Source organism: Prionailurus viverrinus, chromosome C1 (genome assembly GCF_022837055.1).
Source record: "Prionailurus viverrinus isolate Anna chromosome C1, UM_Priviv_1.0, whole genome shotgun sequence".
NCBI classification, from domain to species: Eukaryota; Metazoa; Chordata; class Mammalia; order Carnivora; family Felidae; genus Prionailurus; species Prionailurus viverrinus.
In genome coordinates this window covers 165,894,396-165,919,010 of record NC_062568.1, presented here as the reverse complement: position 1 = coordinate 165,919,010, position 24,615 = coordinate 165,894,396, and the positions used below count along the sequence as shown (strand labels likewise).

Below are 24,615 nucleotides of genomic sequence, written 5' to 3'. Positions count from 1 at the left end.
ATGAATGTAACAGGAAGACCTTCATCCAAAGATGAAGCCATGCCCTTCCTTTGGAAGGAATGACTTTCTTACCAAAGAAGGTATTTAATAAGAAGTTGAATCACATGGTCACAGAAACATCAGATGGGAGGAGGATAAGGCTTCTTCTAGCCCTGAGCGTCAATTATTTTCACATACTTTGCCTCTTTCTTTTCAGATCAGCAAAGACCCAATTTTTGTACCAGGTGTCTGGGGCCCTTATTTCTCAGCCATGGTCCCTGGGTTCTGGCTGAATGAAGGTGGTCAGAGCGTTACTGGAAAATTGGTAAGTTGAAACTTTCTCAATACGGGCTTAAATGGTTTCATAGCCTTGATTAGTCCATTTTGTCACCCTCCCCATTTACCCCATATATAAAATTTGCAGGCTCCTAAATCAGAAGAATTAGCTTTCTTTTAGAGCACAGCCTAACATATGGTGCATATGCAGCATGCATTTGCCAAAGGAATAAATGTTGGTCCAGGCACTGGTGACTAACGCATCTTGACACCTACCTTTCACGCAAAAATCCATTTTTTTTTCTCACGTCCATGAGAGTGATACTCTACTCTGTAAAAAGGACCATGTTGCTCTCCAGCCAGAATCCTTCAGGGTTCTCCATAGCCTTGGGGACCTCATTCAGATAGTTTTCTGGGCACATTGCATCTTTCATGGTCCAGCCCTTCCAGTCCCACACATGTACTTGTCGCTAAGGCTAGATTGCCTTACCCACAACTTCCCCATGGCTTATGTTATTCTACTCCTCTGTGCCTTTGGATGTGTTTCTTTCTCTGCTCAGAGAGTTCTTTACCACCTGGATAATTTTAGTTGTCCTTTAAGACATGACTCTACTTATAGTATTCTATTATTATTGGTTTCCTAATCTGTCATTTCCAGAAATCTATGAGCTCCTTAAAGGCAAAGGCCATATCATACTTGTCTTTGCATCAAGCTCAGTGCCTCCTTCATAGAAGGTGCTTCATAAATTTGATGAATTTGTGGGGTTGTCTAATAGGGAAGATAGAAGATGCATAAAAGTGACATGAATACTATACCAGAAGTGCAAAGCAGAGTTGACCTAAAGCTAGGTTAAAGAGCTAACTCTTTGAGGGGGAGAAAGCATTTGTGCTGAGTCTTAAAAGGTAAATAGGGACAAACCAGGCAAAGAAGGGTAGGGCTACTCTTTTAGGCAGAACTGGCATAGGACAAAAGATATGGGAGTTAAAAATAACAAGGCCTACTCGAGGTAATAGCACATAGTCCAGCGTTTAAATTGTGACATAAACTGTTCTTAGAAGAATGACTTAGGATAAAAGTTAGAGAGCTGGGCAGGGACCACATCATAAGAAGTCCCTGTAGAACATGTTCGGGAGCTGATACTTGTCTGGTGGACCAAGGGGAACCAGCAAACGGTTGGCAGAGCGGACGCATATGTTCAGATCTCAGTTGTCCAGACTCCAGCTAGCAGCCGTGAGGAAGAAGGCCTGAGGACACGTGGCTGAAGGTGGGGAGATGATTTTAGTAGGTTAGTCCACAGACAGAAAGCCTTGCGGGCTTGAATGAGGACAGTGGCAATGATGACTGAGAACTCAGGTCAGGAGAGGTCAGTGGGCCCTCAGGGAGATTACATGTGGAAGGCAAGGGAGAATGAGACCTAGGCTCAGCCAACCTCACATTTACTGTGTTACACTGAAATCATCTGTTTATGGCCTGATTCCGATACCGACTCTCCAAATGTTCAGCAGAGTTATAGTAGTCTGATCCAAAGCTGGCTATGGATGCAAATCACCATTAGTTTCCATTTCTTAGTATACTGCTATTTTATACTTAGCTGCCTCAGGTTCTCTTTCACCGTCCATGGAAGCATAGATGAATGGCTAGATTCAAAACACACGTTCTGGAGGAATTAAATGGATTAGGTCTTCATCAGGCCCTGCTTTTGAGGAGCTCACTGTCTAGTAGGGAAGCTTAGTGACTTCCCTACCCAATCAGACATAACATCTGATTGGTCTTAATAACCCCATGCTAGAGAAGTTGAGATGACACCGCTGTCTGAAGGTGCCATGGGACTCAGGCTTTTCATTCTCCTATTTTAACTAGTGTCATGTGTTTACACAACTGTCAACCTAGATATCCGTTCTTCTCTGTGACACATTGAAAATCCATTACTGAAATATAGCCCTTTTCAACCCTGCGTCATAGTATAATCACCCTTCGCAGACCCAGAACTCCTGGATCACACAATCCAGAGACTTTGTGTGTTTTTTTTTTAACAAGGATCATGATCCAGTAAACCAACTCTTTGTGCAGGATGCATTGTTCGTGCAGCTGTCTATCAACAGGTTTTCAGAGACTTAATATGCAAATTGAACATCTGTGTCAGTCTGGAAACACTCTTCCCAGTATTTGGCTCAAAGTTTGCTCTGTTGCTATGGATATAAGCCATCTTTTCCCAAACATTATGACATATCTTTGTGGATAAGAATTGGTTCCGCTTGTTTCACGAGCCCTGAATTTAAATAAAAAATGTGACCTCTTTTTCGCCATTAATAAAATCTTCATAATAGTCTACTATGACTTTCGACAGGAGTCATGGAAATTGTTGGCCCTTCTGTAGTTAGTTGATTTTGTGCCATCAGCCAATCAAGCTGCGTTCGGAGTTACACTTTGGGCAATTCTACTTCTATGGTTTTATTGGCCGTAGACTAACCTATGGGTTATAGACAGCAAAATCTTAGGAAATCTAAATGCTCACATGATGGGACAAAATCTGAGTCAAGAACAGAACAGATCACCCAAAGCATCAGTCCAGAGAAGACAAGCAAAGAGACAGAAACAACCTATAAAATAGATAAAATAAGAATAATAATGATAGTAATAATAAAAATCACATTTAATTGAGTATCTTTTTCTGTGGACAGGACTTATATATATAATCTTGTTAACTCCTTGCATGATATTTATAATCATTACAATGCCTGCCATTCATTTTTAAGGCTTATTTCCCAGTTTCAGTGCCAAGAGCTTTGCATATACATCTCATTTAATTCTCTCGAAACCCCTGTAAAATAGCTACAGTTGTTGTCCATATTTTTCCGATGAAGAAGAAAAACTCTGGGTAGCAAGCACAGCCCCAGGAGATTCCTAGTGCACTATCAGTGGCCTTTTTCTGTGGCTTCTTTGCCTTCCTTTCCTTTTACTTATTCTCCTCAATTCTGTTGTGAACTCTGACCTCTGGTTTTACAACACATTGGTTTCCTAGAGAACACTGCAGGGAGGAAGTTACATTTTTTTATGTTCTTTGTCTCAAATGCACATCTCTGACATGCTGCGTCTGTTCCGTTATTGCATTGTCCAAAGTACATTCTAAACATGCAGTCACAAACATAACCACCTGAAGCAGAAGAGGAGAGAAAGGAGAGGAAGAGGAAAGGGAAGGAGGAGAAAGAGAAGGAAAAGAAAAAAAAAGAAACAAAAAACTACCTAATCTCTAGATTTGCGGGGTGGGAAGCTATTTTGCCTCATTTTTATAATTAAAAAAAAAGAAAGAAAGAAAAAGAAAAGATCATCTATCCCAAAGCAAATCCTTCATTCCAAGTATGTGAATAGATTGCTACTGGAAAACAAAACAAAACAAAACAAACTCCATCTGGTTAACTTCAGCATGAAGAAAAAAAAATAGAATAGGATTTCTTCTGGCTTTGGACCTCTTATAGTTTCATTCGACTGAGACTTGCATTCATTTTCCACTCATTTCAGACTTGTGCCACTGATACTCATTTCCTTTTAGAAGGGCACATGCCTCCATCCTGTGGATGATTGATTTTAGTTGCATCAATTGGGCACCCATCAGGGATTGCCTCGTGCTTGTCAATACTCTCTCCAAAATAGTTGTGCAAAAAATATTGCTTTTTGTCCAGACCTTTTTCATAGAACACCAACCCGTGCAGTCACCAGTTGCTGAAACTGGTTTCCAGCTGGACCATGGCCATCCCTCTCTCCAAACACTCTTGTCTGTCTTACTTGGAGTCATTTTCATTGGGGGAGGTGTAGAGCGAGGGAGGCAAAGTCAAATTTGTGGCTTTGGCTTTCTGGGACAGGTAGGCTTGGGTGAGGGTTACCTTTGAATTGTTTGAACCTAGAATTTAAATTTATGAACTTAAGCTCCAGGGTCACCATGTAGCAAGACGTTGTGTGCCCAGAATTCTGGCATTTGTGCTTTGGGAAGCCTCTCTGTCCCCTGCCTTATCCCCAGTGCTAGTCAGCCTGGCCCTAGCCTCAGGAAGTCAGTCAGTCTTCCATAAGCGGGTGTACAAAGACCTTGCAGTGTGGGTGCATGGGGTGCATGGATGGAGATAGTGATTTCACCCCTTCCATTATGTTGCAGTGATTACACTGGGCCAAGCAAGAATACGGTCACATGATTCCTGTCCTCCAGTAGCTTATCTAATGGGAAGGCTGGATAGAGACCTGATAATTATTAGTTAGTGTAGCACATAGACTGTGCTATCCCTGCAGCCTACTGGGAGTATCTGCTATGTGACAAACACCTTCAGGCCCTTTCTGATCAACCCAGCCTGTCTGTGTGGCCAGTGTTATTACGTCAGTTTTACGGTTCAGAACAATGAGGTAACTTGATCATAGCCTTAATAGTTGTAAGTGGGGAAGCTTTGATTCAAACCCAAGTGGGCTACCAGAAGCCCCAGATCTCTCCAGAACCGGACCTGACTTTTGTGGAGCTACATTTTTGAGTTTTTCCTACACTTGTCTTATATAGTCCCTTGAGAAGCAATTATTGTGAGTTAGTAGGACTTTCTTTTCAAGTGTATTGAAGCAAATACAGTTGACAGGCTTTGTAGGACCATGAGAGAAAAAATGCTATGTGTATCAGTATTGACAGATTCTGTGTATAGACTTAGGTATGTCCCTAGCATTTCACATTGGCTAATTGAAATGACTTCGTGGATACAAAGACCTACCCTGGATAAATAAACTCTTCTGTGTTCCCTCCCACCCAGGCTTTCACTGTATTTTTTGTATACACACCTGGATTCCTGCACAGCTCTCTGATGACCTTCTTTCTTCTAATCCTTCCCTCTCTGATTCTTTTGTCTTAGTGTGTCCCGCTCAAACAAGGTACTATAGACTGGGTGGCTTATATACAGCAACACTTTATTTCTCACAGCTGTAGAGGCCGGGAGGCCAAGATCAAGGCAGCACCTTGGTTGGGTTCTGGTGAGGATCCTCTTCTGGGTTGAAGAAGAAGTGGAAGGGGAGGACTCTGGTCTCCTCAACCCCTTACAAAGGCATTAATCCCATTCATTAGAGCTCTACCTTCATACTTAATCACCTCCCAAAGGCCCCACCTCCCAATACCATCGCTTTGGTCGTTAGGATTTCAACGTGTGAATTTTGAAGGGACACAACATTTAGTCCACAGAATTTCAGCTATGTGTTGAAAGCACATAGATGTGACCCCGTCACTCTTGACACCTCTCCAGTTATCTGTAGGATAAAGTCTAAACTCTTTAGAGTGATGCTTGTTTAAACAGCCAGTATTTATTGAGTGCCTATGTTCATGTTACCGTTCTGAGTGAGAAATAGTGACGAAAATAGCTTCTTCTGCACCCCACTCCAAAAATATGCCCCTTGTCAAGCTTACATTCTAACAAGAAGAGACGGATCATACACAATACATAGAATGAGAAAGCCATAGAGTTTATTTCATGGTTAAAGTTGTTAAAAGAGGAAGTAAGCTTATGGATTCAGGTGAGCAGTTTGCAATTTAAAAAAAAAAAAAGTGGTTGCGGCAAGATGGCGGCTTAGGAGGACGCTGGGCTCACCGCACGTCCTGCTGATCACTTAGATTCCATCTACACCTGCCTAAATAACCCAGAAAACCGCCAGAGGATTAGCAGAACAGAGTCGCCGGAGCCAAACGCAGACGAGAGGCCCACGGAAGAGGGTAGGAAGGGCGGCGAGGCGGTGCGCGCTCCACGGAATGGCGGGAGGGAGCCGGGGCGGAGGGGCGGCTCGCCGGCCAAGCAGAGCCCCCGAGTCGGGCTTGCAAAAGCGGAGGGGCCGGGCGGACTGTGTTCCGACAGCAAGCGCGACTTAGCGTCTGGGAGGTCAGAAATTAACAGCTCTGCTCGGAAAGCGGGAAGGCTGGAGGACAAAGGGAGGGAGAGCTGCTGAGCCCCCTGACAACAGAGCTCAGTTTGGTGGGGAACAAAGGCGCTCGCCAGCGCCATTTCCCCCGCCCATCCCCCAGCCGAAATCCCAAAGGGAACCGGTTCCTGCCAGGGAACTTGCTCGCTCCGCGCAAACACCCAACTCTGCGCTTCTGCGGAGCCAAACCTCCGGCAGCGGATCTGACTCCCTCCCGCTGCCACAGGGCCCCTCCTGAAGTGGATCACCTAAGGAGAAGCGATCTAAGCCTGCCCCTCCTGCCCCCGAGCACCTTGCCTACCCACCCCAGCTAATACGCCAGATCCCCAGCATCACAAGCCTGGCAGGGTGCAAGTAGCCCAGACGAGCCACACCACCCCACAGTGAATCCCGCCCCTAGGAGAGGGGAAGAGAAGGCACACACCAGTCTGACTGTGGCCCCAGCGGTGGGCTGGGGGCAGACATCAGGTCTGACTGCGGCCCCGCCCACCAACTCCAGGTATACACCACAGCACAGGGAAAGTGCCCTGCAGGTCCTCACCACGCCAGGGACTATCCAAAATGACCAAGCGGAAGAACTCCCCTCAGAAGAATCTCCAGGAAATAACAACAGCTAATGAGCTGATCAAAAAGGAATTAAATAATATAACAGAAAGTGAATTTAGAATAATAGTCATAAAATTAATCGCTGGGCTTGAAAACAGTATACAGGACAGCAGAGAATCTCTTGCTACAGAGATCAAGGGACTAAGGAACAGTCACGAGGAGCTGAAAAACGCTTTAAACGAAATGCATAACAAAATGGAAACCACCACAGCTCGGCTTGAAGAGGCAGAGGAGAGAATAGGTGAACTAGAAGATAAAGTTATGGAAAAAGAGGAAGCTGAGAAAAAGAGAGATCAAAAAATCCAGGAGTATGAGGGGAAAATTAGAGAATTAAGTGATACACTAAAAAGAAATAATATACGCATAATTGGTATCCCAGAGGAGGAAGAGAGAGGGAAAGGTGCTGAAGGGGTACTTGAAGAAATCATAGCTGAGAACTTCCCTGAACTGGGGAAGGAAAAAGGCATTGAAATCCAAGAGGCACAGAGAACTCCCTTCAGACGTAACTTGAATCGATCTTCTGCACGACATATCATAGTGAAACTGGCAAAATACAAGGATAAAGAGAAAATTCTGAAAGCAGCAAGGGGTAAACGTGCCCTCACATATAAAGGGAGACCTATAAGACTCGTGACTGATCTCTCTTTTGAAACTTGGCAGGCCAGAAAGAATTGGCAAGAGATTTTCAGGGTGCTAGACAGAAAAAATATGCAGCCGAGAATCCTTTATCCAGCAAGTCTGTCATTTAGAATAGAAGGAGAGATAAAGGTCTTCCCAAACAAACAAAAACTGAAGGAATTTGTCACCACTAAACCAGCCCTACAAGAGATCCTAAGGGGGACCCTGTGAGACAAAGTCCCAGAGACATCACTATAAGCATAAAACATACAGACATCACAATGACTCTAAACCCGTATCTTTCTATAATAACACTGAATGTAAATGGATTAAATGCGCCAACCAAAAGACATAGGGTATCAGAATGGATAAAAAAACAAGACCCATCTATTTGCTGTCTACAAGAGACTCATTTTAGACCTGAGGACACCTTTAGATTGAGAGTGAGGGGATGGAGAACTATTTATCATGCGACTGGAAGCCAAAAGAAAGCTGGAGTAGCCATACTTATATCAGACAAACTAGACTTTAAATTAAAGGCTGTAACAAGAGATGAAGAAGGACATTATATAATAGTTACAGGGTCTATCCATCAGGAAGAGCTAACAATTATCAATGTCTATGAGCCGAATACCGGAGCCCCCAAATATATAAAACAATTACTCATAAACATAAGCAACCTTATTGATAAGAATGTGGTAATTGCAGGGGACTTTAATACACCACTTACAGAAATGGATAGATCAACTAGACACACGGTCAATAAAGAAACAAGGGCCCTGAATGAGACATTGGATGAGATGGACTTGACAGATATATTTAGAACTCTGCATCCCAAAGCAACAGAATATACTTTCTTCTCGAGTGCACATGGAACATTCTCCAAGATAGATCATATACTGGGTCACAAAACAGCCCTTCATAAGTTTACAAGAATTGAAATTATACCATGCTTACTTTCAGACCACAATGCCATGAAGCTTGAAATCAACCACAGGAAAAAGTCTGGAAAACCTCCAAAAGCATGGAGGTTAAAGAACACCCTACTAACGAATGAGTGGGTCAACCAGGCAATTAGAGAAGAAATTAAAAAATATATGGAAACAAATGGAAATGAAAATACAACAATCCAAACGCTTTGGGACGCAGCAAAGGCAGTCCTGAGAGGAAAATACATTGCAATCCAGGCCTATCTCAAGAAACAAGAAAAATCCCAAATACAAAATCTAACAGCACACCTAAAGGAACTAGAAGCAGAACAGCAAAGGCAGCCTAAGCCCAGCAGAAGAAGAGAAATAATAAAGATCAGAGCAGAAATAAACAATATAGAAACTAAAAAAACTGTAGAGCAGATCAACGAAACCAAGAGTTGGTTTTTTGAAAAAATAAACAAAATTGATAAACCTCTAGCCAGGCTTCTCAAAAAGAAAAGGGAGATGACCCAAATAGATAAAATCATGAATGAAAATGGAACTATTACAACCAATCCCTCAGAGATACAATTATCAGGGAATACTATGAAAACTTATATGCCAACAAATTGGACAACCTGGAAGAAATGGACGAATTCCTGAACACCCACACGCTTCCAAAACTCAATCAGGAGGAAATAGAAAGCTTGAACAGACCCATAACCAGCGAAGAAATTGAATCGGTTATCAAAAATCTCCCAACAAATAAGAGTCCAGGACCAGATGGCTTCCCAGGGGAGTTCTACCAGACGTTTAAAGCAGAGATAATACCTATCCTTCTCAAGCTGTTCCAAGAAATAGAAAGGGAAGGAAAACTTCCAGACTCATTCTATGAAGCCAGTATTACTTTGATTCCTAAACCAGACAGAGACCCAGTAAAAAAAGAGAACTACAGGCCAATATCCCTGATGAATATGGATGCAAAAATTCTCAATAAGATACTAGCAAATCGAATTCAACGGCATATAAAAAGAATTATTCACCATGATCAAGTGGGATTCATTCCTGGGCTGCAGGGCTGGTTCAACATTCGCAAATCAATCAACGTGATACATCACATTAACAAAAAAAGAGAGAAGAACCATATGATCCTGTCAATCGATGCAGAAAAGGCCTTCGACAAAATCCAGCACCCTTTCTTAATAAAAACCCTTGAGGGGCGCCTGGGTGGCGCAGTCGGTTAAGCGTCCGACTTCAGCCAGGTCACGATCTCGCGGCCCGTGAGTTCGAGCCCCGCGTCAGGCTCTGGGCTGATGGCTCAGAGCCTGGAGCCTGTTTCCGATTCTGTGTCTCCCTCTCTCTCTGCCCCTCCCCCATTCATGCTCTGTCTCTCTCTGTCCCAAAAATAAAATAAAACGTTGAAAAAAAAAAAATTTAAAAAAAAAAATAAAAAAAAAAAAAATAAAAACCCTTGAGAAAGTCGGGATAGAAGGAACATACTTAAAGATCATAAAAGCCATTTATGAAAAGCCCACAGCTAACATCATCCTCAACGGGGAAAAACTGAAAGCTTTTTCCCTGAGATCAGGAACACGACAAGGATGCCCACTCTCACCGCTGCTGTTTAACATAGTGCTGGAAGTTCTAGCATCAGCAATCAGACAACAAAAGGAAATCAAAGGCATCAAAATTGGCAAAGATGAAGTCAAGCTTTCGCTTTTTGCAGATGACATGATATTATACATGGAAAATCCGATAGACTCCACCAAAAGTCTGCTAGAACTGATACAGGAATTCAGCAAAGTTGCAGGCTACAAAATCAATGTACAGAAATCAGTTGCATTCTTATACACTAACAATGAAGCAACAGAAAGACAAATAAAGAAACTGATCCCATTCACAATTGCACCAAGAAGCATAAAATACCTAGGAATAAATCTAACCAAAGATGTAAAGGATCTGTATGCTGAAAACTATAGAAAGCTTCTGAAGGAAATTGAAGAAGATTTAAAGAAATGGAAAGACATTCCCTGCTCATGGATTGGAAAAATAAATATTGTCAAAATGTCAATACTACCCAAAGCTATCTACACATTCAATGCAATCCCAATCAAAATTGCACCAGCATTCTTCTCGAAACTAGAACAAGCAATCCTAAAATTCATATGGAACCACAAAAGGCCCCGAATAGCCAAAGGAATTTTGAAGAAGAAGACCAAAGCAGGAGGCATCACAATCCCAGACTTTAGCCTCTACTACAAAGCTGTCATCATCAAGACAGCATGGTATTGGCACCAAAACAGACACATAGACCAATGGAATAGAATAGAAACCCCAGAACTAGACCCACAAACGTATGGCCAACTCATCTTTGACAAAGCAGGAAAGAACATCCAATGGAAAAAAGACAGCCTCTTTAACAAATGGTGCTGGGAGAACTGGACAGCAACATGCAGAAGGTTGAAACTAGACCACTTTCTCACACCATTCACAAAAATAAACTCAAAATGGATAAAGGACCTAAATGTGAGACAGGAAACCATCAAAACCTTAGAGGAGAAAGCAGGAAAAGACCTCTCTGACCTCAGCCGTAGCAATCTCTTACTCGACACATCCCCAAAGGCAAGGGAATTAAAAGCAAAAGTGAATTGCTGGGACCTTATGAAGATAAAAAGCTTCTGCACAGCAAAGGAAACAACCAACAAAACTAAAAGGCAACCAACGGAATGGGAAAAGATATTTGCAAATGACATATCGGACAAAGGGCTAGTATCCAAAATCTATAAAGAGCTCACCAAACTCCACACCCGAAAAACAAATAACCCAGTGAAGAAATGGGCAGAAAACATGAATAGACACTTCTCTAAAGAAGACATCCGGATGGCCAACAGACACATGAAAAGATGTTCAGCGTCGCTCCTTATCAGGGAAATACAAATCAAAACCACACTCAGGTATCACCTCACGCCAGTCAGAGTGGCCAAAATGAACAAATCAGGAGACTATAGATGCTGGAGAGGATGTGGAGAAACGGGAACCCTCTTGCACTGTTGGTGGGAATGCAAATTGGTGCAGCCGCTCTGGAAAGCAGTGTGGAGGTTCCTCAGAAAATTAAAAATAGACCTACCCTATGACCCAGCAATAGCACTGCTAGGAATTTATCCAAGGGATACAGGAGCACTGATGCATAGGGCCACTTGTACCCCAATGTTCATAGCAGCACTCTCAACAATAGCCAAATTATGGAAAGAGCCTAAATGTCCATCAACTGATGAATGGATAAAGAAATTGTGGTTTATATACACAATGGAATATTACATGGCAATGAGAAAAAATGAAATATGGCCTTTTGTAGCAACGTGGATGGAACTGGAGAGTGTGATGCTAAGTGAAATAAGCCATACAGAGAAAGACAGATACCATATGGTCTCACTCTTATGTGGATCCTGAGAAACTTAACAGGAACCCATGGGGGAGGGGAAGGAAAAAAAAAAAAAAAGAGGTTAGAATGGGAGAGAGCCAAAGCATAAGAGACTGTTAAAAACTGAGAACAAACTGAGGGTTGATGGGGGGTGGGAGGGAGGAGAGGGTGGGTGATGGGTATTGAGGAGGGCACCTTTTGGGATGAGCACTGGGTGTTGTATGGAAACCAATTTGTCAATAAATTTCAGAAAAAAAAAAAAAAAGTGGTCAGGGTAAACCTTACTGATGTGACATCACAAACTTAACAACAAGGAGGGGAAGGAAATTCGACATTTGGAAACCTGAAGGAAGAATGTACCAGGCCAAGGGAACAACCAGTGCAAAGGTCCTGAGGGAGGATTGCCTGCCTGCAACATTACAGGAACAGCAAGGAGGCCACAAAGATGGAGCAGAATGACCCAAAATGAGAGTTGTAGGGAATAAGTTTACGAGGTAATTTGGGACTATATTATTGGTCACTGTGAAAATTTTGGCTTTTGCTCTGAGGGAAATGGAAAGCCACTGGAGAATTATGAGCACAGGACAGATATGACTTAGTTTTTGAAGGATCATTCAGACTGCTGCCTGACTGCTATGTTGGGAATAAACTGTGGGATGGGGGGTGTGAGAGACAGAAGCAGTGACACCCCAAAGAGGCTTTTGCAGTAAACCAGCTGAAAGATGGGGTTGATGGCAGTGGAGCTGGTAAAACATGGTCGTATTTGGGGATGTATTTTGAAGGTAGAGACGGTGAGGTTTCCTGATGGATTGGATGTGAAAGGTGCAGCAGAGAGGGAGAGGTCAAGGTTTCTGAAGTATAGCATTGCTATCAATGGAGAGAAGATAGAGTCAATGTCAAGGAGGCGGGGGTGGGGATTTCAGAATTACCGTTTTCTAACTCTGGTAACTGATACATTCTCTGTGTTGATCCTCAATTATTTGTCTTCATTTGAGTAAAGACCACCTCATTTATATTTTTATCAAAACAAAAAAATTGGGATGAATTCTTGACTCCCCCCTTCCCTTCTCTGGCCACATCCAGTCAGAAGGTCCTATGGATTCTAAGTCCAAAATGTATAACATCTCTCCATCTATTTTTTTTTTTAACCTTCTCTCCCAGCACCATCAGTCAAAGCACCATTTTCTCCATCCAAGTCTATGTAAAGTGCATCTTTTATACACAGTATATAGTTGGGTCTTGCTTTCCTGCAGTCTTGTAATCTCTGATGTTTACTCTGATGTTGAAACTACCTACAATTCAATGTGAAGGTGAATGTTGTTGGATTTAGGTCTTCCATTTTGCTCTTTGTTTTCTGTGATTCTGGTTTGGTTTTGTTTTGTTTTGTTTTGTTTTGTTTTTTCTCTCTCCTTTTCTGCCATCTTTTGGATTATTCAAATATCTTTCAATTTTCTGAATTCCATTTAAATTCTTCTATTTGCTTTTTAGGCATGATAGTTTGAATTCCTTTAAATGATGTCTTTGGGAATTATATACAATAAACGTCATGAACTTTTCAGCCTACTTAGATTGTATATTATAAACTTCATGCAATATAGAAAAAGCATTCAACTGTGTAGTTACATGCTACCCCCCCAACTCTTAAATGCTATAAGTCATAATATGCGTGATGTCTACATATGTTATACATCCAACAATATAGTAGCTGCTATGTTGTTTGCTTTATTTTAATTTTTTTAAGTTTATCTATTTATTTTGAAAGAGAGAGGAAGTGCGTGTGTGTGTGAGCAGGGGAAGGGACAGAAAGAGAGGGAGAGAGAGAATCCCAAGCAGGCTCCATGCTGTCAATGCAGAGCCTGATGCAGTGCTTGATGTCATATGCAGGGCTCAATCTCACAAACTGTGAGATCATGACCTGAGCCGAAATCATGAGTCTGTATGATTCTTAACTGACTGATCCTCTCCGGCACCCCTGTTGTTTGCTTTAAATAACGCATTAGTCTGCCCAGGGTGCCATACCAAAATACCATAGACTGGGTGACTTAAACGATAAACATTTATTTCCTTACAGTTTGGTGGATAGAAGTCCCTGACCATAGTGCTAGAAAATTAAGTTTCTGATGAGAGCTGTCTTCTTGGCTTGTGGACAGCAGCCTCTCCCTGTGTCCTCACGTGGCCTTTTCCAGGTGCATGCGTGTAGTGAGAGATCTTTGGTGATCCTTGCTCTTCTTATAAGGACAGCAGTTCTATCATGTTAGGGCCCTACCCGTGTGACCTCGTATGACCTTATTTACCTCCGTAAAGTCTCTATTTCCTGTCACATGGAAGGTTGGGGCTTCACATCAGAATTTTGGGAGGATACAATTCAGTCCCTAATAAGTCATACGTATTTCAAAGAAATTCTGAGAAGCAACCATTATCTTTTGCATTTACCTACCTGTTTACCATCCCCGTTGTTTTTTTTTTTCTGTCTGAAAATGTAAATATCTAATATTTTCCTTATCCTGGAGAACCCACTTCAGCATTTATTCATTTCTTGTAGTTGTACTGACAAAAAAGAAAAAAAAATAGGTTTTTTTTTTTCCTTTTTTAGTGATTTATTTTACCTTCTATCTTGAAAGATATTTTTGCTCAATACAGAATTCTTGGTTGGGGCACCTGGGTGGCTTACTCAGTTGAGCCTCCAACTCTTGATTTCGGCTTAAGTCATGATCCCCGGGTCATGGGATGGAGCCCCGTGACGGTCTCCACATTGAGCAGGTCTCCTGGTTGGGATTCTCTCTCTCTATCTCTGCCCCTCTCCCCCCACTTGTGCTCTCTGTCTCCCTCAAATAAAAAATAATCGTGGTTGACAGGTTTTTTGTTTGTTTTTCTTCAGTGCTTAAAGATGTTACTATCTTGTATTCTGGCACTCTTTTTTTCTCAGGAGAAGTCCACCATCGTTGGTATTGTTTGTCCCATGCGTACAGTATATTATTTTTCTTCTACCACGTTCTTGATTTTCTCTTAACCTTTGATTTTTATTATGGTGTGCCCAGACATGGTGTTCTTTGGATTTATCCTCCTTCTCCCGGATTTGCAAAACTTCTTGAATTTGTAAATTTCTCTCTTTCACCAAGTTTGGGAAATTGTCAGCATTTATTTATTTAAACATAGATAAATACTGCATCCATATGCCACAGCAGCAATATAAACAGCACCACAAGATTAATATACCTAGAAGACAAAAGAAAGTATTTAGAACTGTGGTTCCCTAGTGACCTAGCAAGCCATCCTTTCCACAGACCCAGCAGTTGGAGTGAGAGTAAACTTCAGCACAGTTGGTGGCTCTTGACAATACATTTCCTAATGCAGTAATAAGAAACACCAGCAATGTGAGGCTAGGAATAATAAGACAAATGTTTTATAGGTAATAGATATGGCAGATCTTCATTTAGCAACAAGAGTAGAGGTGTGGTTCCCATGAATCTGTACCACCCCTGGCTTAGGTATTTTCCCTGGGGGATGATACTATATATTTGCCCCTTAATATCATCAGAGGGTGTGCCTGTATGATACATAGGCATCTCCATTGCACCCATACTCACAGACCTACCTCATTACCAAGGCCCCGTGTGCTCTTATTCCTCATACTGTGACTCCAGTCACATATATTTGAGACCCTTGGGGATTGTCCCATAGGCCCATGAGGGATTTTTCCCCCCCAGTCTCTGCCTCTCTATCACCCTTCCCACCTCTCTCTCTGTCTCCTTCTCTCCCTCACTTCCCCTCCTTCCCTCCTCCCCCTCACAATTAAGTACTCTCTCTGGGTCTCTTTTCAAGTTCATTGACTTTCCTCTTTTATCTTCAATCAGTGTGATGCCTATCCACTAAATATTTTGGGTATAATATTTATCAATACTAGAATTTCCGTTTTAATAGTTTTTGCTTCTTTGCTATTTCTTCTCTATTTATTGATTATGAGAATATTCTCCTATCCTAAAGCATTATTAAACTATTGACTTCATTTTTCTTGGTTTATTTATTGCTTGTTTAAATGTTTATTTGTTAAGGTGAGCAATATTACATTCAACAATGTCAATACATACCAGTGCTCAGATCAAGCAACAATATTAGTCTTCTTCTCACCTCTCCTCCTTTTTTGGATGTATAGCAAATTTTTCTTCATGTTGATTTTATTTTGTTTATTTTTTTATTTTCAGCATATTTTTTATTTAAGTTCAAGTTCATTAACAATGTTGTAGTCTTGGCTTCTATTTTCAGTATAATTAACGTACAGTGTTTTATTAGTTTCAGGCATACAATACAGTGATTCAACAATTCTATACAATACTCCACGCTCATCATGATAAGTGTACTCTTAATTCCCATCACTATTTTCCCCATCCCTCTACCCACCCACTTTCCCTCTGGTAACCATCAGTTCTCTATAGTTAGAAGTCTGTTTTTCGTTTGTCTCTTTTTTTCTTTGCTTGTTTTGATTCTTAAATTCCACATAGGAGTAAAATCATATGGTATTTGTCTTTCTCTGACATTTCACTTAGCATCGTATCTCTATGTCCATGTATATTGTTGCAAATGGCAAGGTTTCATTCTTTTTGATGGCTGGGTAATATTCCAGTGTGTGTGTGTGTGTGTGTGTGTGTGTGTGTGTGTGTGTGTTTTATTTTAGCCATTCTTACAGTAGTGAGGTGATTATCTCATTGTGGTTTTGATTTGCATTTCCCTGATGATGAGTGATGTTGAGCATCTTTTCATGTGTCTGTTGGCCATTTGTATGTCTTCTTTGGGGAAATGTCTGTTTAAGTCTTCCGCCAAATTTTAATTTGATTATTTGGTGGGGGGGGGACTTGGTGTTGAGTTGTATACATTATTTTATTATTTTACTTCTTGGTTTTCTTTTCTTTTCTTTTCTTTCCTTTTCTTTTCTTTTCTTAATTCCAGTGCACTTAATACTGTGTTCTATTAGTTTCAGATGTACAATATAGTTATTCAGCAATAACACATATTAGCCAGTGCTCATCACGATAAATGTACTCCCATTCCCCTTCACCTATTTGTATGAGTTCTTTGTATATTTTGGATACTAACCCCTTATCAGATATGTCCTTTGCAAATACCTTCTCCTGTTCAGAGACTGTCTTTTAGTTTTGTTGACTGTTTCTTTTGCTGTGCAGAAACTTTGTATTTTGATGTAGTCCTAATGGTTTATTTCTGCTTTGGTTTCCCTTGCCTCAGGAGACAGATCTAGAATAAACTGCTGAATTCTTGCCTTCTAAATCCAGTATCTGTGTCATCTCAGGGTCATTGTCCATTAAATGGCTTTTCTCATAAGTATGGATTACATTTTCCTTCTCTCCATATGTCTAGCAATTTGGGATCCTGTCTTAAACATTATGATTGATATATTGTAGAGACACTGGGTTATTCTTATTTCTCTGAAGAGTATCTTTTTGTTTGTTTGTTTTTATTTAAAAAAATTTTTTTTCAACGTTTATTTATTTTTGGGACAGAGAGAGACAGAGCATGAACGGGGGAGGGGCAGAGAGAGAGGGAGACACAGAATCGGAAACAGGCTCCAGGCTCTGAGCCATCAGCCCAGAGCCTGACGCAGGGCTCGAACTCACGGACCGCGAGATCGTGACCTGGCTGAAGTCGGACGCTTAACCGACTGCGCCACCCAGGCGCCCCTGTTTGTTTGTTTTTAACAGGTGGTTTATTTGGTTGAACTCAAACTCTCAAATTTTGTCTTTCTTCTGATGGGCACTACTGAAATCTCCGCTGAATTTTTTCAGCTTTAGCTAGGCTGCCTGTAATGTAGTTCAGAGATCATCCAGAAGTTAGGGTAGCATTTGTATGATAGGGTTGAGCTTCCTTTCCATGGCCACTGAATCCCCTGTGCTTACTACAACTAGAACAGAGTAAATGTTCAATAAACATTTGTGGAATCTACCAAGAACCTAATCTTCTGAGGCCATATGTGAGTATTGGCGTGCCCATTTTCCACTGACAGGCAGAGCTTTGTGAGAGCAATGACTTTAATTTATCTTTGAATCTTCAATTATTACAGTGATGCCTAGCACAGGGTAGCTGTATATCACATTAGTTTCATGAATAAGTGAATCAATTAACAAACTAGAAAAATACACAAAGCTATTAACTTTGATGTTGAATGAAACTAAAGTAGCTCTGCATTAAATCAGAATTTGTCCACCACCTGTAAGTGAAGCGGTTCTATCTAAAGCTAGTATTAAAGTTAAAAAAAAAAACAAAAAACACAGTTTACATTTTCTTTCAGGAATGTTTGTTGTTCTTAAGAACTGTTCAGTGTTGAAACCCACAATTCTTCCCAACAACATAAAAGAAGTTATCTAGGTTGGGCTTTCTTCTTCCATTAGATTTTTATGAGAGTTTCAAGTCTGGGAAAAATCAGGCAAAATGTTTTTGCTTTGAGATAAGAAGGCGAGGTAAGGAAAGAGTTGGAATAGCCGAGATGAAAAAAGTGACATTTCAGGTAAATGCAAAAGGCGAAAAGGAGTTGTGGCAAGCAGTGAACATTTCTCTGAGCCTAATGATTTTGTAATCTGCAAAGTAAGGTAAAAGACAGCCTTGAGACTAATACATAAAATTGATTTTAATAGAGAAAAACCCCACATGCAAGAAGATAGCTATGTCCTAGCAAAATGATCGTAGAACCTAAAATTCTGGAATTCAGAAGTCGCCTGTGTCATGTGTTTGTCCTGCCTGTGAACTCTGTGCCAGCAGTTTTGATATCTCAGGCAATGCGGTCCTCCATGTAATTTTACAAACACTTGGCTATTTGTCATATTAATTTCTTAAATGTTGCAGAGAGAGAATTAGAAACGGTCTTGTGTAAGGTCATTCCCTGAGCCAGAATCGACTGCGGTCTTAGGAGTCCCTGTTTGTGTTCTTCCTGTCATATCAAGAGTTGAAAACCCAAATGCCTAAAGGAGTCAGACAGCATTAAAGAATAAAGACAAGGCAAACAATTTGTTTTTTTTTACTTCCACAGAGAAGTTTTTCTTTCAACTCATGGCGCTCTAGAGAACATTTTATGTTCCTTCCTTTCATAGAGAGATGGGCATAGAGAAATAGATCTCTCCTACAAGTAAAACATGAGTGCAGTCATGATGAGAAAATTGGTAAAATGTGGTGCCTATTGTTGGGGAATGGTGGAGACCAGTGGTGCCTTCTACATAGTGAAGGGTACAGTCCTATCTGAAGGGATCAGCTCCAGCTGACTCTGGCCATGGGGAAATATGTGTGGCCAGTGTTTTACATATGCCAGTTCTTCAAGAGAAACCAAAATCTGGATTTCAAGTGGAATCTCCCAATTTAAAAATATTGGCTGATTTTTTTAAACATTATATAACACAAATAAAATACATATGTGAGCCAGATGTCCCCTCATACTACCCATCTATGATCTCTGTGTTGTGTTGTCTTTCTATTTCTCCCATGTTCCAAATACAGATGGCACCTTTGTAAGGAAGGACCTAAAAACCCAACCCTCATTATATATCATAAGGTAGCTTTTCCCTCTTGATCTAGAAAGCCATCCTGAAGATCTGACTCCATCCAGCTCGAGCTTCCTACCTATCCATATAGTTTGTAGACTTCTCTGCTTGCTCTCAGAGCTGAAACCTGAGAAGATGGAGGAAATAAGAAAGTAGTCATAAAGTTAGGCGAGCTCTGTCTATGTATTTCTGAGGCAACCACTTGGCAGATACAGTCATTGTGGTTAAACTGGTTGTTTTACGGAGAAACAAATAACCACTAATAGGACACTATGTTCTATACTGGACTAAATGCATTAGAGAATAGGACATAAATAGAGAGATCAGGCGTACGATCAGACACTCCAGGCTATTGAAATGAGTGCTCAGTTATTTGAAAAAACTGGCTTGTTCTTTGCTAACCAGAGTGGGCCTTTACCACCAGATGCTGGGGGGGGGGGGGGGTGGGGGGTGGGGGGTGGGGGGAGGAGAGGCGGAGTGCAGCTGACCATTTGAGATTCTGTTTTCCCAACCATTTTTACTCTTTTGGTGATACCCCCTTCTTTTTTATTGATGATGTTGTGAACTGAGAGACACCCATATACCAGGCACTTGGCCACTACTTCCCTGCAAGGCACATTTTATTATCCCTATTTTACAGTTGTAGGAGATGTGGCTCTGAGAGGTCAAGTAACTTCCTAGGTAGCACAGAATGTAAGTATAGACCATGAATTTGAACCCAAGTCTTGTTTCCAAAGCTTATGTTTTTTTTTTTTTTACTAAGGCACTGTTTTAATATGTAGATTTTGTTATTATTCAGGTATGAGGCCAACAGATCAGGGGTTGATTGCCATCGAAAGGATGGTTCCTTGCTCACAGTTCTCAAGAGGAGGGGGCACTCCACGCCACCCCAGGACCACGCCACCCAAGGGAAGCACCAGGCTTGTCCTAGCCTTCTGGTTCCTGGCCCTGAATTGCTTAGAGCAGGAAGCAGTAGCCCATTGAGGTGGGGGAAGGTGGGTTCTGGAGTGGTTAGTTTGCATATGAAAGGTATGCTTTCAGGTATGCTGAGTCCTTTGCTTTCTCTGGGACTTGCCAGCCCTGGGAGGGGCAGTCTCTCCAGGGTCCATAAGGTCATAGAATCAAAGCATCAGAAATACAGAAAATAAAAAGACATGATTAACATGGCCACATTTCCTTTTCTTAGACCCAAAAGTCATTCTTGACTCTGATTTCCTTATATTCTATAATTGGTTAGCCACTAAATTTGTTTTGTTTTTCTCCAAATATATCTCATTCATTCATTCAAGATGCCAGGCATTGATGTAGGCACTGGGGATTGGGAAATAATGGGGCTCTTGATTTAAAAGAGTTTGGAGTGTCAGGTAAAGACAGACATATAAACTAGTGATTGTTTAAAACAACTTGACAAGTGCCACAATGGAGCAAGAACAGGAAATATTTTTGCCTCTTGTTCTCACCATCAGCCTCTGAGCCCAGGCTGCATTTCCTGCCCTCCCTGTCTGGTCATCTCTCCATCCTGCATACCCTACCAGACTGCTTTGCCTTAACTTCTCATCATTTTGCACACAAATCAAAATAATTCCATGGTCTCTAATCCAATAACTCTATAAATGCTTACCTGACTTTCCAGAACTACCGTCTGCTCCCCCCATCCATCCAATATCTTAACCACTTCATGTATCCTCTAAGTTAGCAGTCACCCTGTGACCAAAGTGTGCCCCGTACAGACAGATGTAAAGTATATGGTAGTGCTTCCAGAATACATGGCACTGTGTGAGTATATGATGTGCCTCCATTATGCTTCCTGCCTCCCACATCTTTGCACAAACACTTCCTGAGCAGCAATGATATGCCAGGCTCGGGACTTCACCAGTTTCCTTACTGTCCACAATCATATATGTCTTTGCATCTCCATATCTAGTCATCACAGCCTTGTTCCCAGCATATCCTGCCCCTGGCTCCCTCCTCCTCCAAGCTGCCTGTTCTCAGCCTCTCAGCTGAAGCCTTGCCTCTCCCACCTATTTAATAATTGCCAAATTAGGGGCGCCTGGGTGGCGCAGTCGGTTAAGCGTCCGACTTCAGCCAGGTCATGATCTCGCGGCCCGTGAGTTCGAGCCCCGCGTCAGGCTCTGGGCTGATGGCTCAGAGCCTGGAGCCTGTTTCCGATTCTGTGTCTCCCTCTCTCTCTGCCCCTCCCCCGTTCATGCTCTGTCTCTCTCTGTCCCAAAAATAAATAAATGTTGAAAAAAAAAATTAAAAATAATTGCCAAATTAATGACTTCTTTATTTTACTATGTATTACATGTATTGTATTTCTTACTTTCTGCTGTATTCCCAGGACCTAGTCCCAGTACCTGATGCATTAGGCATTCATTAAATACTAAATAACTACATTCATGCACACACCACACATGCTAGTTTCTGTGCTTCTCACTGGACACTCATTTAAATCTCCCTTGTCTGAACTCAGAAGGTGTTCCTATAGAAATTAGCATCAAATCAAGTAATGACTTTACTTATCCATCACTGATGCAACTCTTTAAGGTCCAGACGCACCCCATCACAGTAACCCAAAGCTGAACCTGTAGGAAGTTAACACTCGAAACCTGCATAGTTTTTTCCCACTGAAATGACCAATTGCTTTGATATTAGTTTGAGCATTTCTGCATTACTGTATAAATGGAATTCAGCAACGTATACCTGCAAGTTTGGTAGACATTATGGCATAGTAGTTAAGAACAAGGACTTTAGATACAGGAAGACCTTCTCAGTTTGAAACCTAGATCCGTCATTTACTCCCTCTGACCTTGGGCAAGTTGCTTAGTCTCTCTCGGTCCCAGTTTTCTCATCTCCATAATAGAGAATAGTATCTTTTTCCTGCAAGCAGAGTAAGGAATATATGAGAAAATGATGTAAAATGCTTAGCTCAGTGTTGATGTATGGTAAATGAGTCAGTAAATTTTAGGGGGATGGTATTTACACTGTTGTTGACATTGTGGTAGACACTGTTGATATCCAGCACCCCTGTTTTAAAGGGAGGCTGGGGGAGGGCACAGGAGGTTTTTGAGACTCAGAGTAGTTGAATGGCTTACACAAAGTCACACAGCTAAGTGGTATCAGAGCCAGAACCCAGACCTGGCCTCCGTGGCTCCAGAAAAAATTCTCCTCCCCTTTATACATGTTAGGAAACATGCTTAGAGATCCTATCTCCATGAGGCCAGAATAACCAATCAGTTCATAGTCTCAATGAAAATAAATTGGTCCCAATGGTTTTGGAGTCCTGGACACTCATGTGAACACTGGGAAGACACACAGATGAGGTTCAGGAACACAAGTACAGTGTTGGGTGTGTTTTAGCAAGCAGGGTGGTAGCATCATGGGAAAACATTTCCCTTCCTGATACTGTTATATATTATTTTGTTTAGAGCTACCTAGTGGATTAAGGAATAAAATCAGAGAGACGCGATTTCAAATGAGAAGAAGGTAGTTGTCCACAGAGCCTAGACATTTCTATCCTTGGTGAGCTGTGTCCCAGTTTCTCATGTGATAACTCTTCTTTCTTTTTTGTATTTTTTTTTTCACGTGCTAACTTTTCAATCAGGAGGGGTCCTCTTTTTTTTTTTTATGAAATTTATTGTCCAGTTGGTTTCCATACAACACCCAGTGCTCATCCCAACAGGTGCCCTCCTCAATGCCCATCGCCCACCCCCCCTCCCTCCCACGCCCCATAAACCCTCAGTTTATTCTCAGTTTTTCAGGGTCTCTTATGGTTTGGCTGTCTTCCTCTCCACCTTTTTTCTCCCCCTTCCCCTCCCCATGGTCTTCTGTTAAGTCCTCAGGATCCACATAAGAGTGAAAACATATGGTATCTGTCTTTCTCTGTATGACTTACTTCACTTAGCATAACACTATCCAGTTCTATCCACGTTGCTACAAAAGGCCAGATTTCATTCTTTCTCATTGCCAAGTAGTATTCCATTGTGTATATAAACCACAATTTCTTTATCCATTCATCAGTTGATGGGCGTTTAGGCTCTTTCCATAATTTGGCTATTGTTGAAAGTGCTGATATAAACATTGGGGTACAAGTGCCCCTATACATCAGCGCTCCTGTATCCCTTGGGTAAATTCCAAACAGTGCTATTGCTGGGTCATAGGGTAGATCTATTTTTAATTTTTTAAGGAACCTCCACACTGTTTTCCAGAGCGGCTGCACCAGGTTGCATTCCCACCAACAGTGCAAAAGTGTTCCCATTTCTCCACATCCTTGCCAGCATCCACAGTCTCCTGATTTGTTCATTTTAGCCACTCTGACTGGCGTGAGGTGATATCTGAGTGTGGTTTTGATTTGTATTTCCCTGATGAGGAGGGACGTTGAGCATCTTTTCATGTGCCTGTTGGCCATCTGGATGTCTTCTTTAGAGAAGTGTCTATTCATGTTTTCTGCCCATTTCTTCACTGGATTATTTGTTTTTCAGGTGTGGAGTTTGGTGAGTTCTTTATAGATATTGGGTACTACCCTTTGTCTGATATGTCATTTGCAAATATCTTTTCCCATTCCGTTGGTTGCCTTTTAGTTTTGTTGATTGTTTCCTTTGTAGTGCAGAAGGTTTTTATCTTCATGAGGTCCCAATAGTTCATTTTTGCTTTTAATTCTCCCTTGTCTTTGGAGATGTGTCAAGTAAGAAATTGCTGTGGTTGAGGTCAGAGAGGTTTTTTCCTGCTTTCTCCTCTAGGGTTTTGATGGTTTCCTGTCTCACATTCAGGTCCTTTATCGATTTTGAGTTTATTTTTGTGAATGGTATAAGAAAGTGGTCTAGTTTCATCCTTCTGCATATTGCTGCCCAGTTCTCCCAACACCATTTGTTAAAGAGACTGTCTTTTTTCCATTGGATATTCTTTCCTGCTTTGTCAAAGATGAGTTGGCCATACTTTTGTGGGTCCAATTCTGGAGTCTCTATTCTATTCCATTGGTCTATGTGTCTGTTTTTGTGCCAACACCATGCTGTCTTGATGATTACAGCTTTGTAGTAGAGGCAAAAGTCTGGGATTGTGATGCCTCCCACTTTGGTCTTCTTCAAAATTACTTTGGCTATTCGAGGTCTTTTGTGGTTCCATGTGAATTTTAGGATTACTTGTTCTAGCTGCGAGAAGAATGCTGGTGCAATTTTGATTGGGATTGCAGTGAATGTGTAAATAGCTTTGGGTAGTATTGACATTTTGACAATATTTATTCTTCCAATCCATGAGCATGGAATGTGTTTCCATTTCTTTGTATCTTCTTCAATTACCTTCATAAGCTTTCTATAGTTTTCAGCATACAGATCTTTTACA

The 24,615-nt window shown here is 41.4% G+C and overlaps 1 protein-coding gene across 14 annotated transcripts in view; it reads left to right on the top strand.

Annotated features, from left to right (window-relative positions):
- Positions 1–24,615, top strand: part of FGGY (FGGY carbohydrate kinase domain containing) — a 425,323-nt gene that overhangs the window by 278,149 nt on the left and 122,559 nt on the right. For all 14 annotated transcript variants that reach the window (XM_047872219.1, XM_047872229.1, XM_047872228.1 and 11 more), the window contains one exon: positions 197–304. In XM_047872219.1, coding sequence (XP_047728175.1) covers positions 197–304 — 108 coding nt within the window. The remainder of the gene's footprint in view (positions 1–196; positions 305–24,615) is intronic.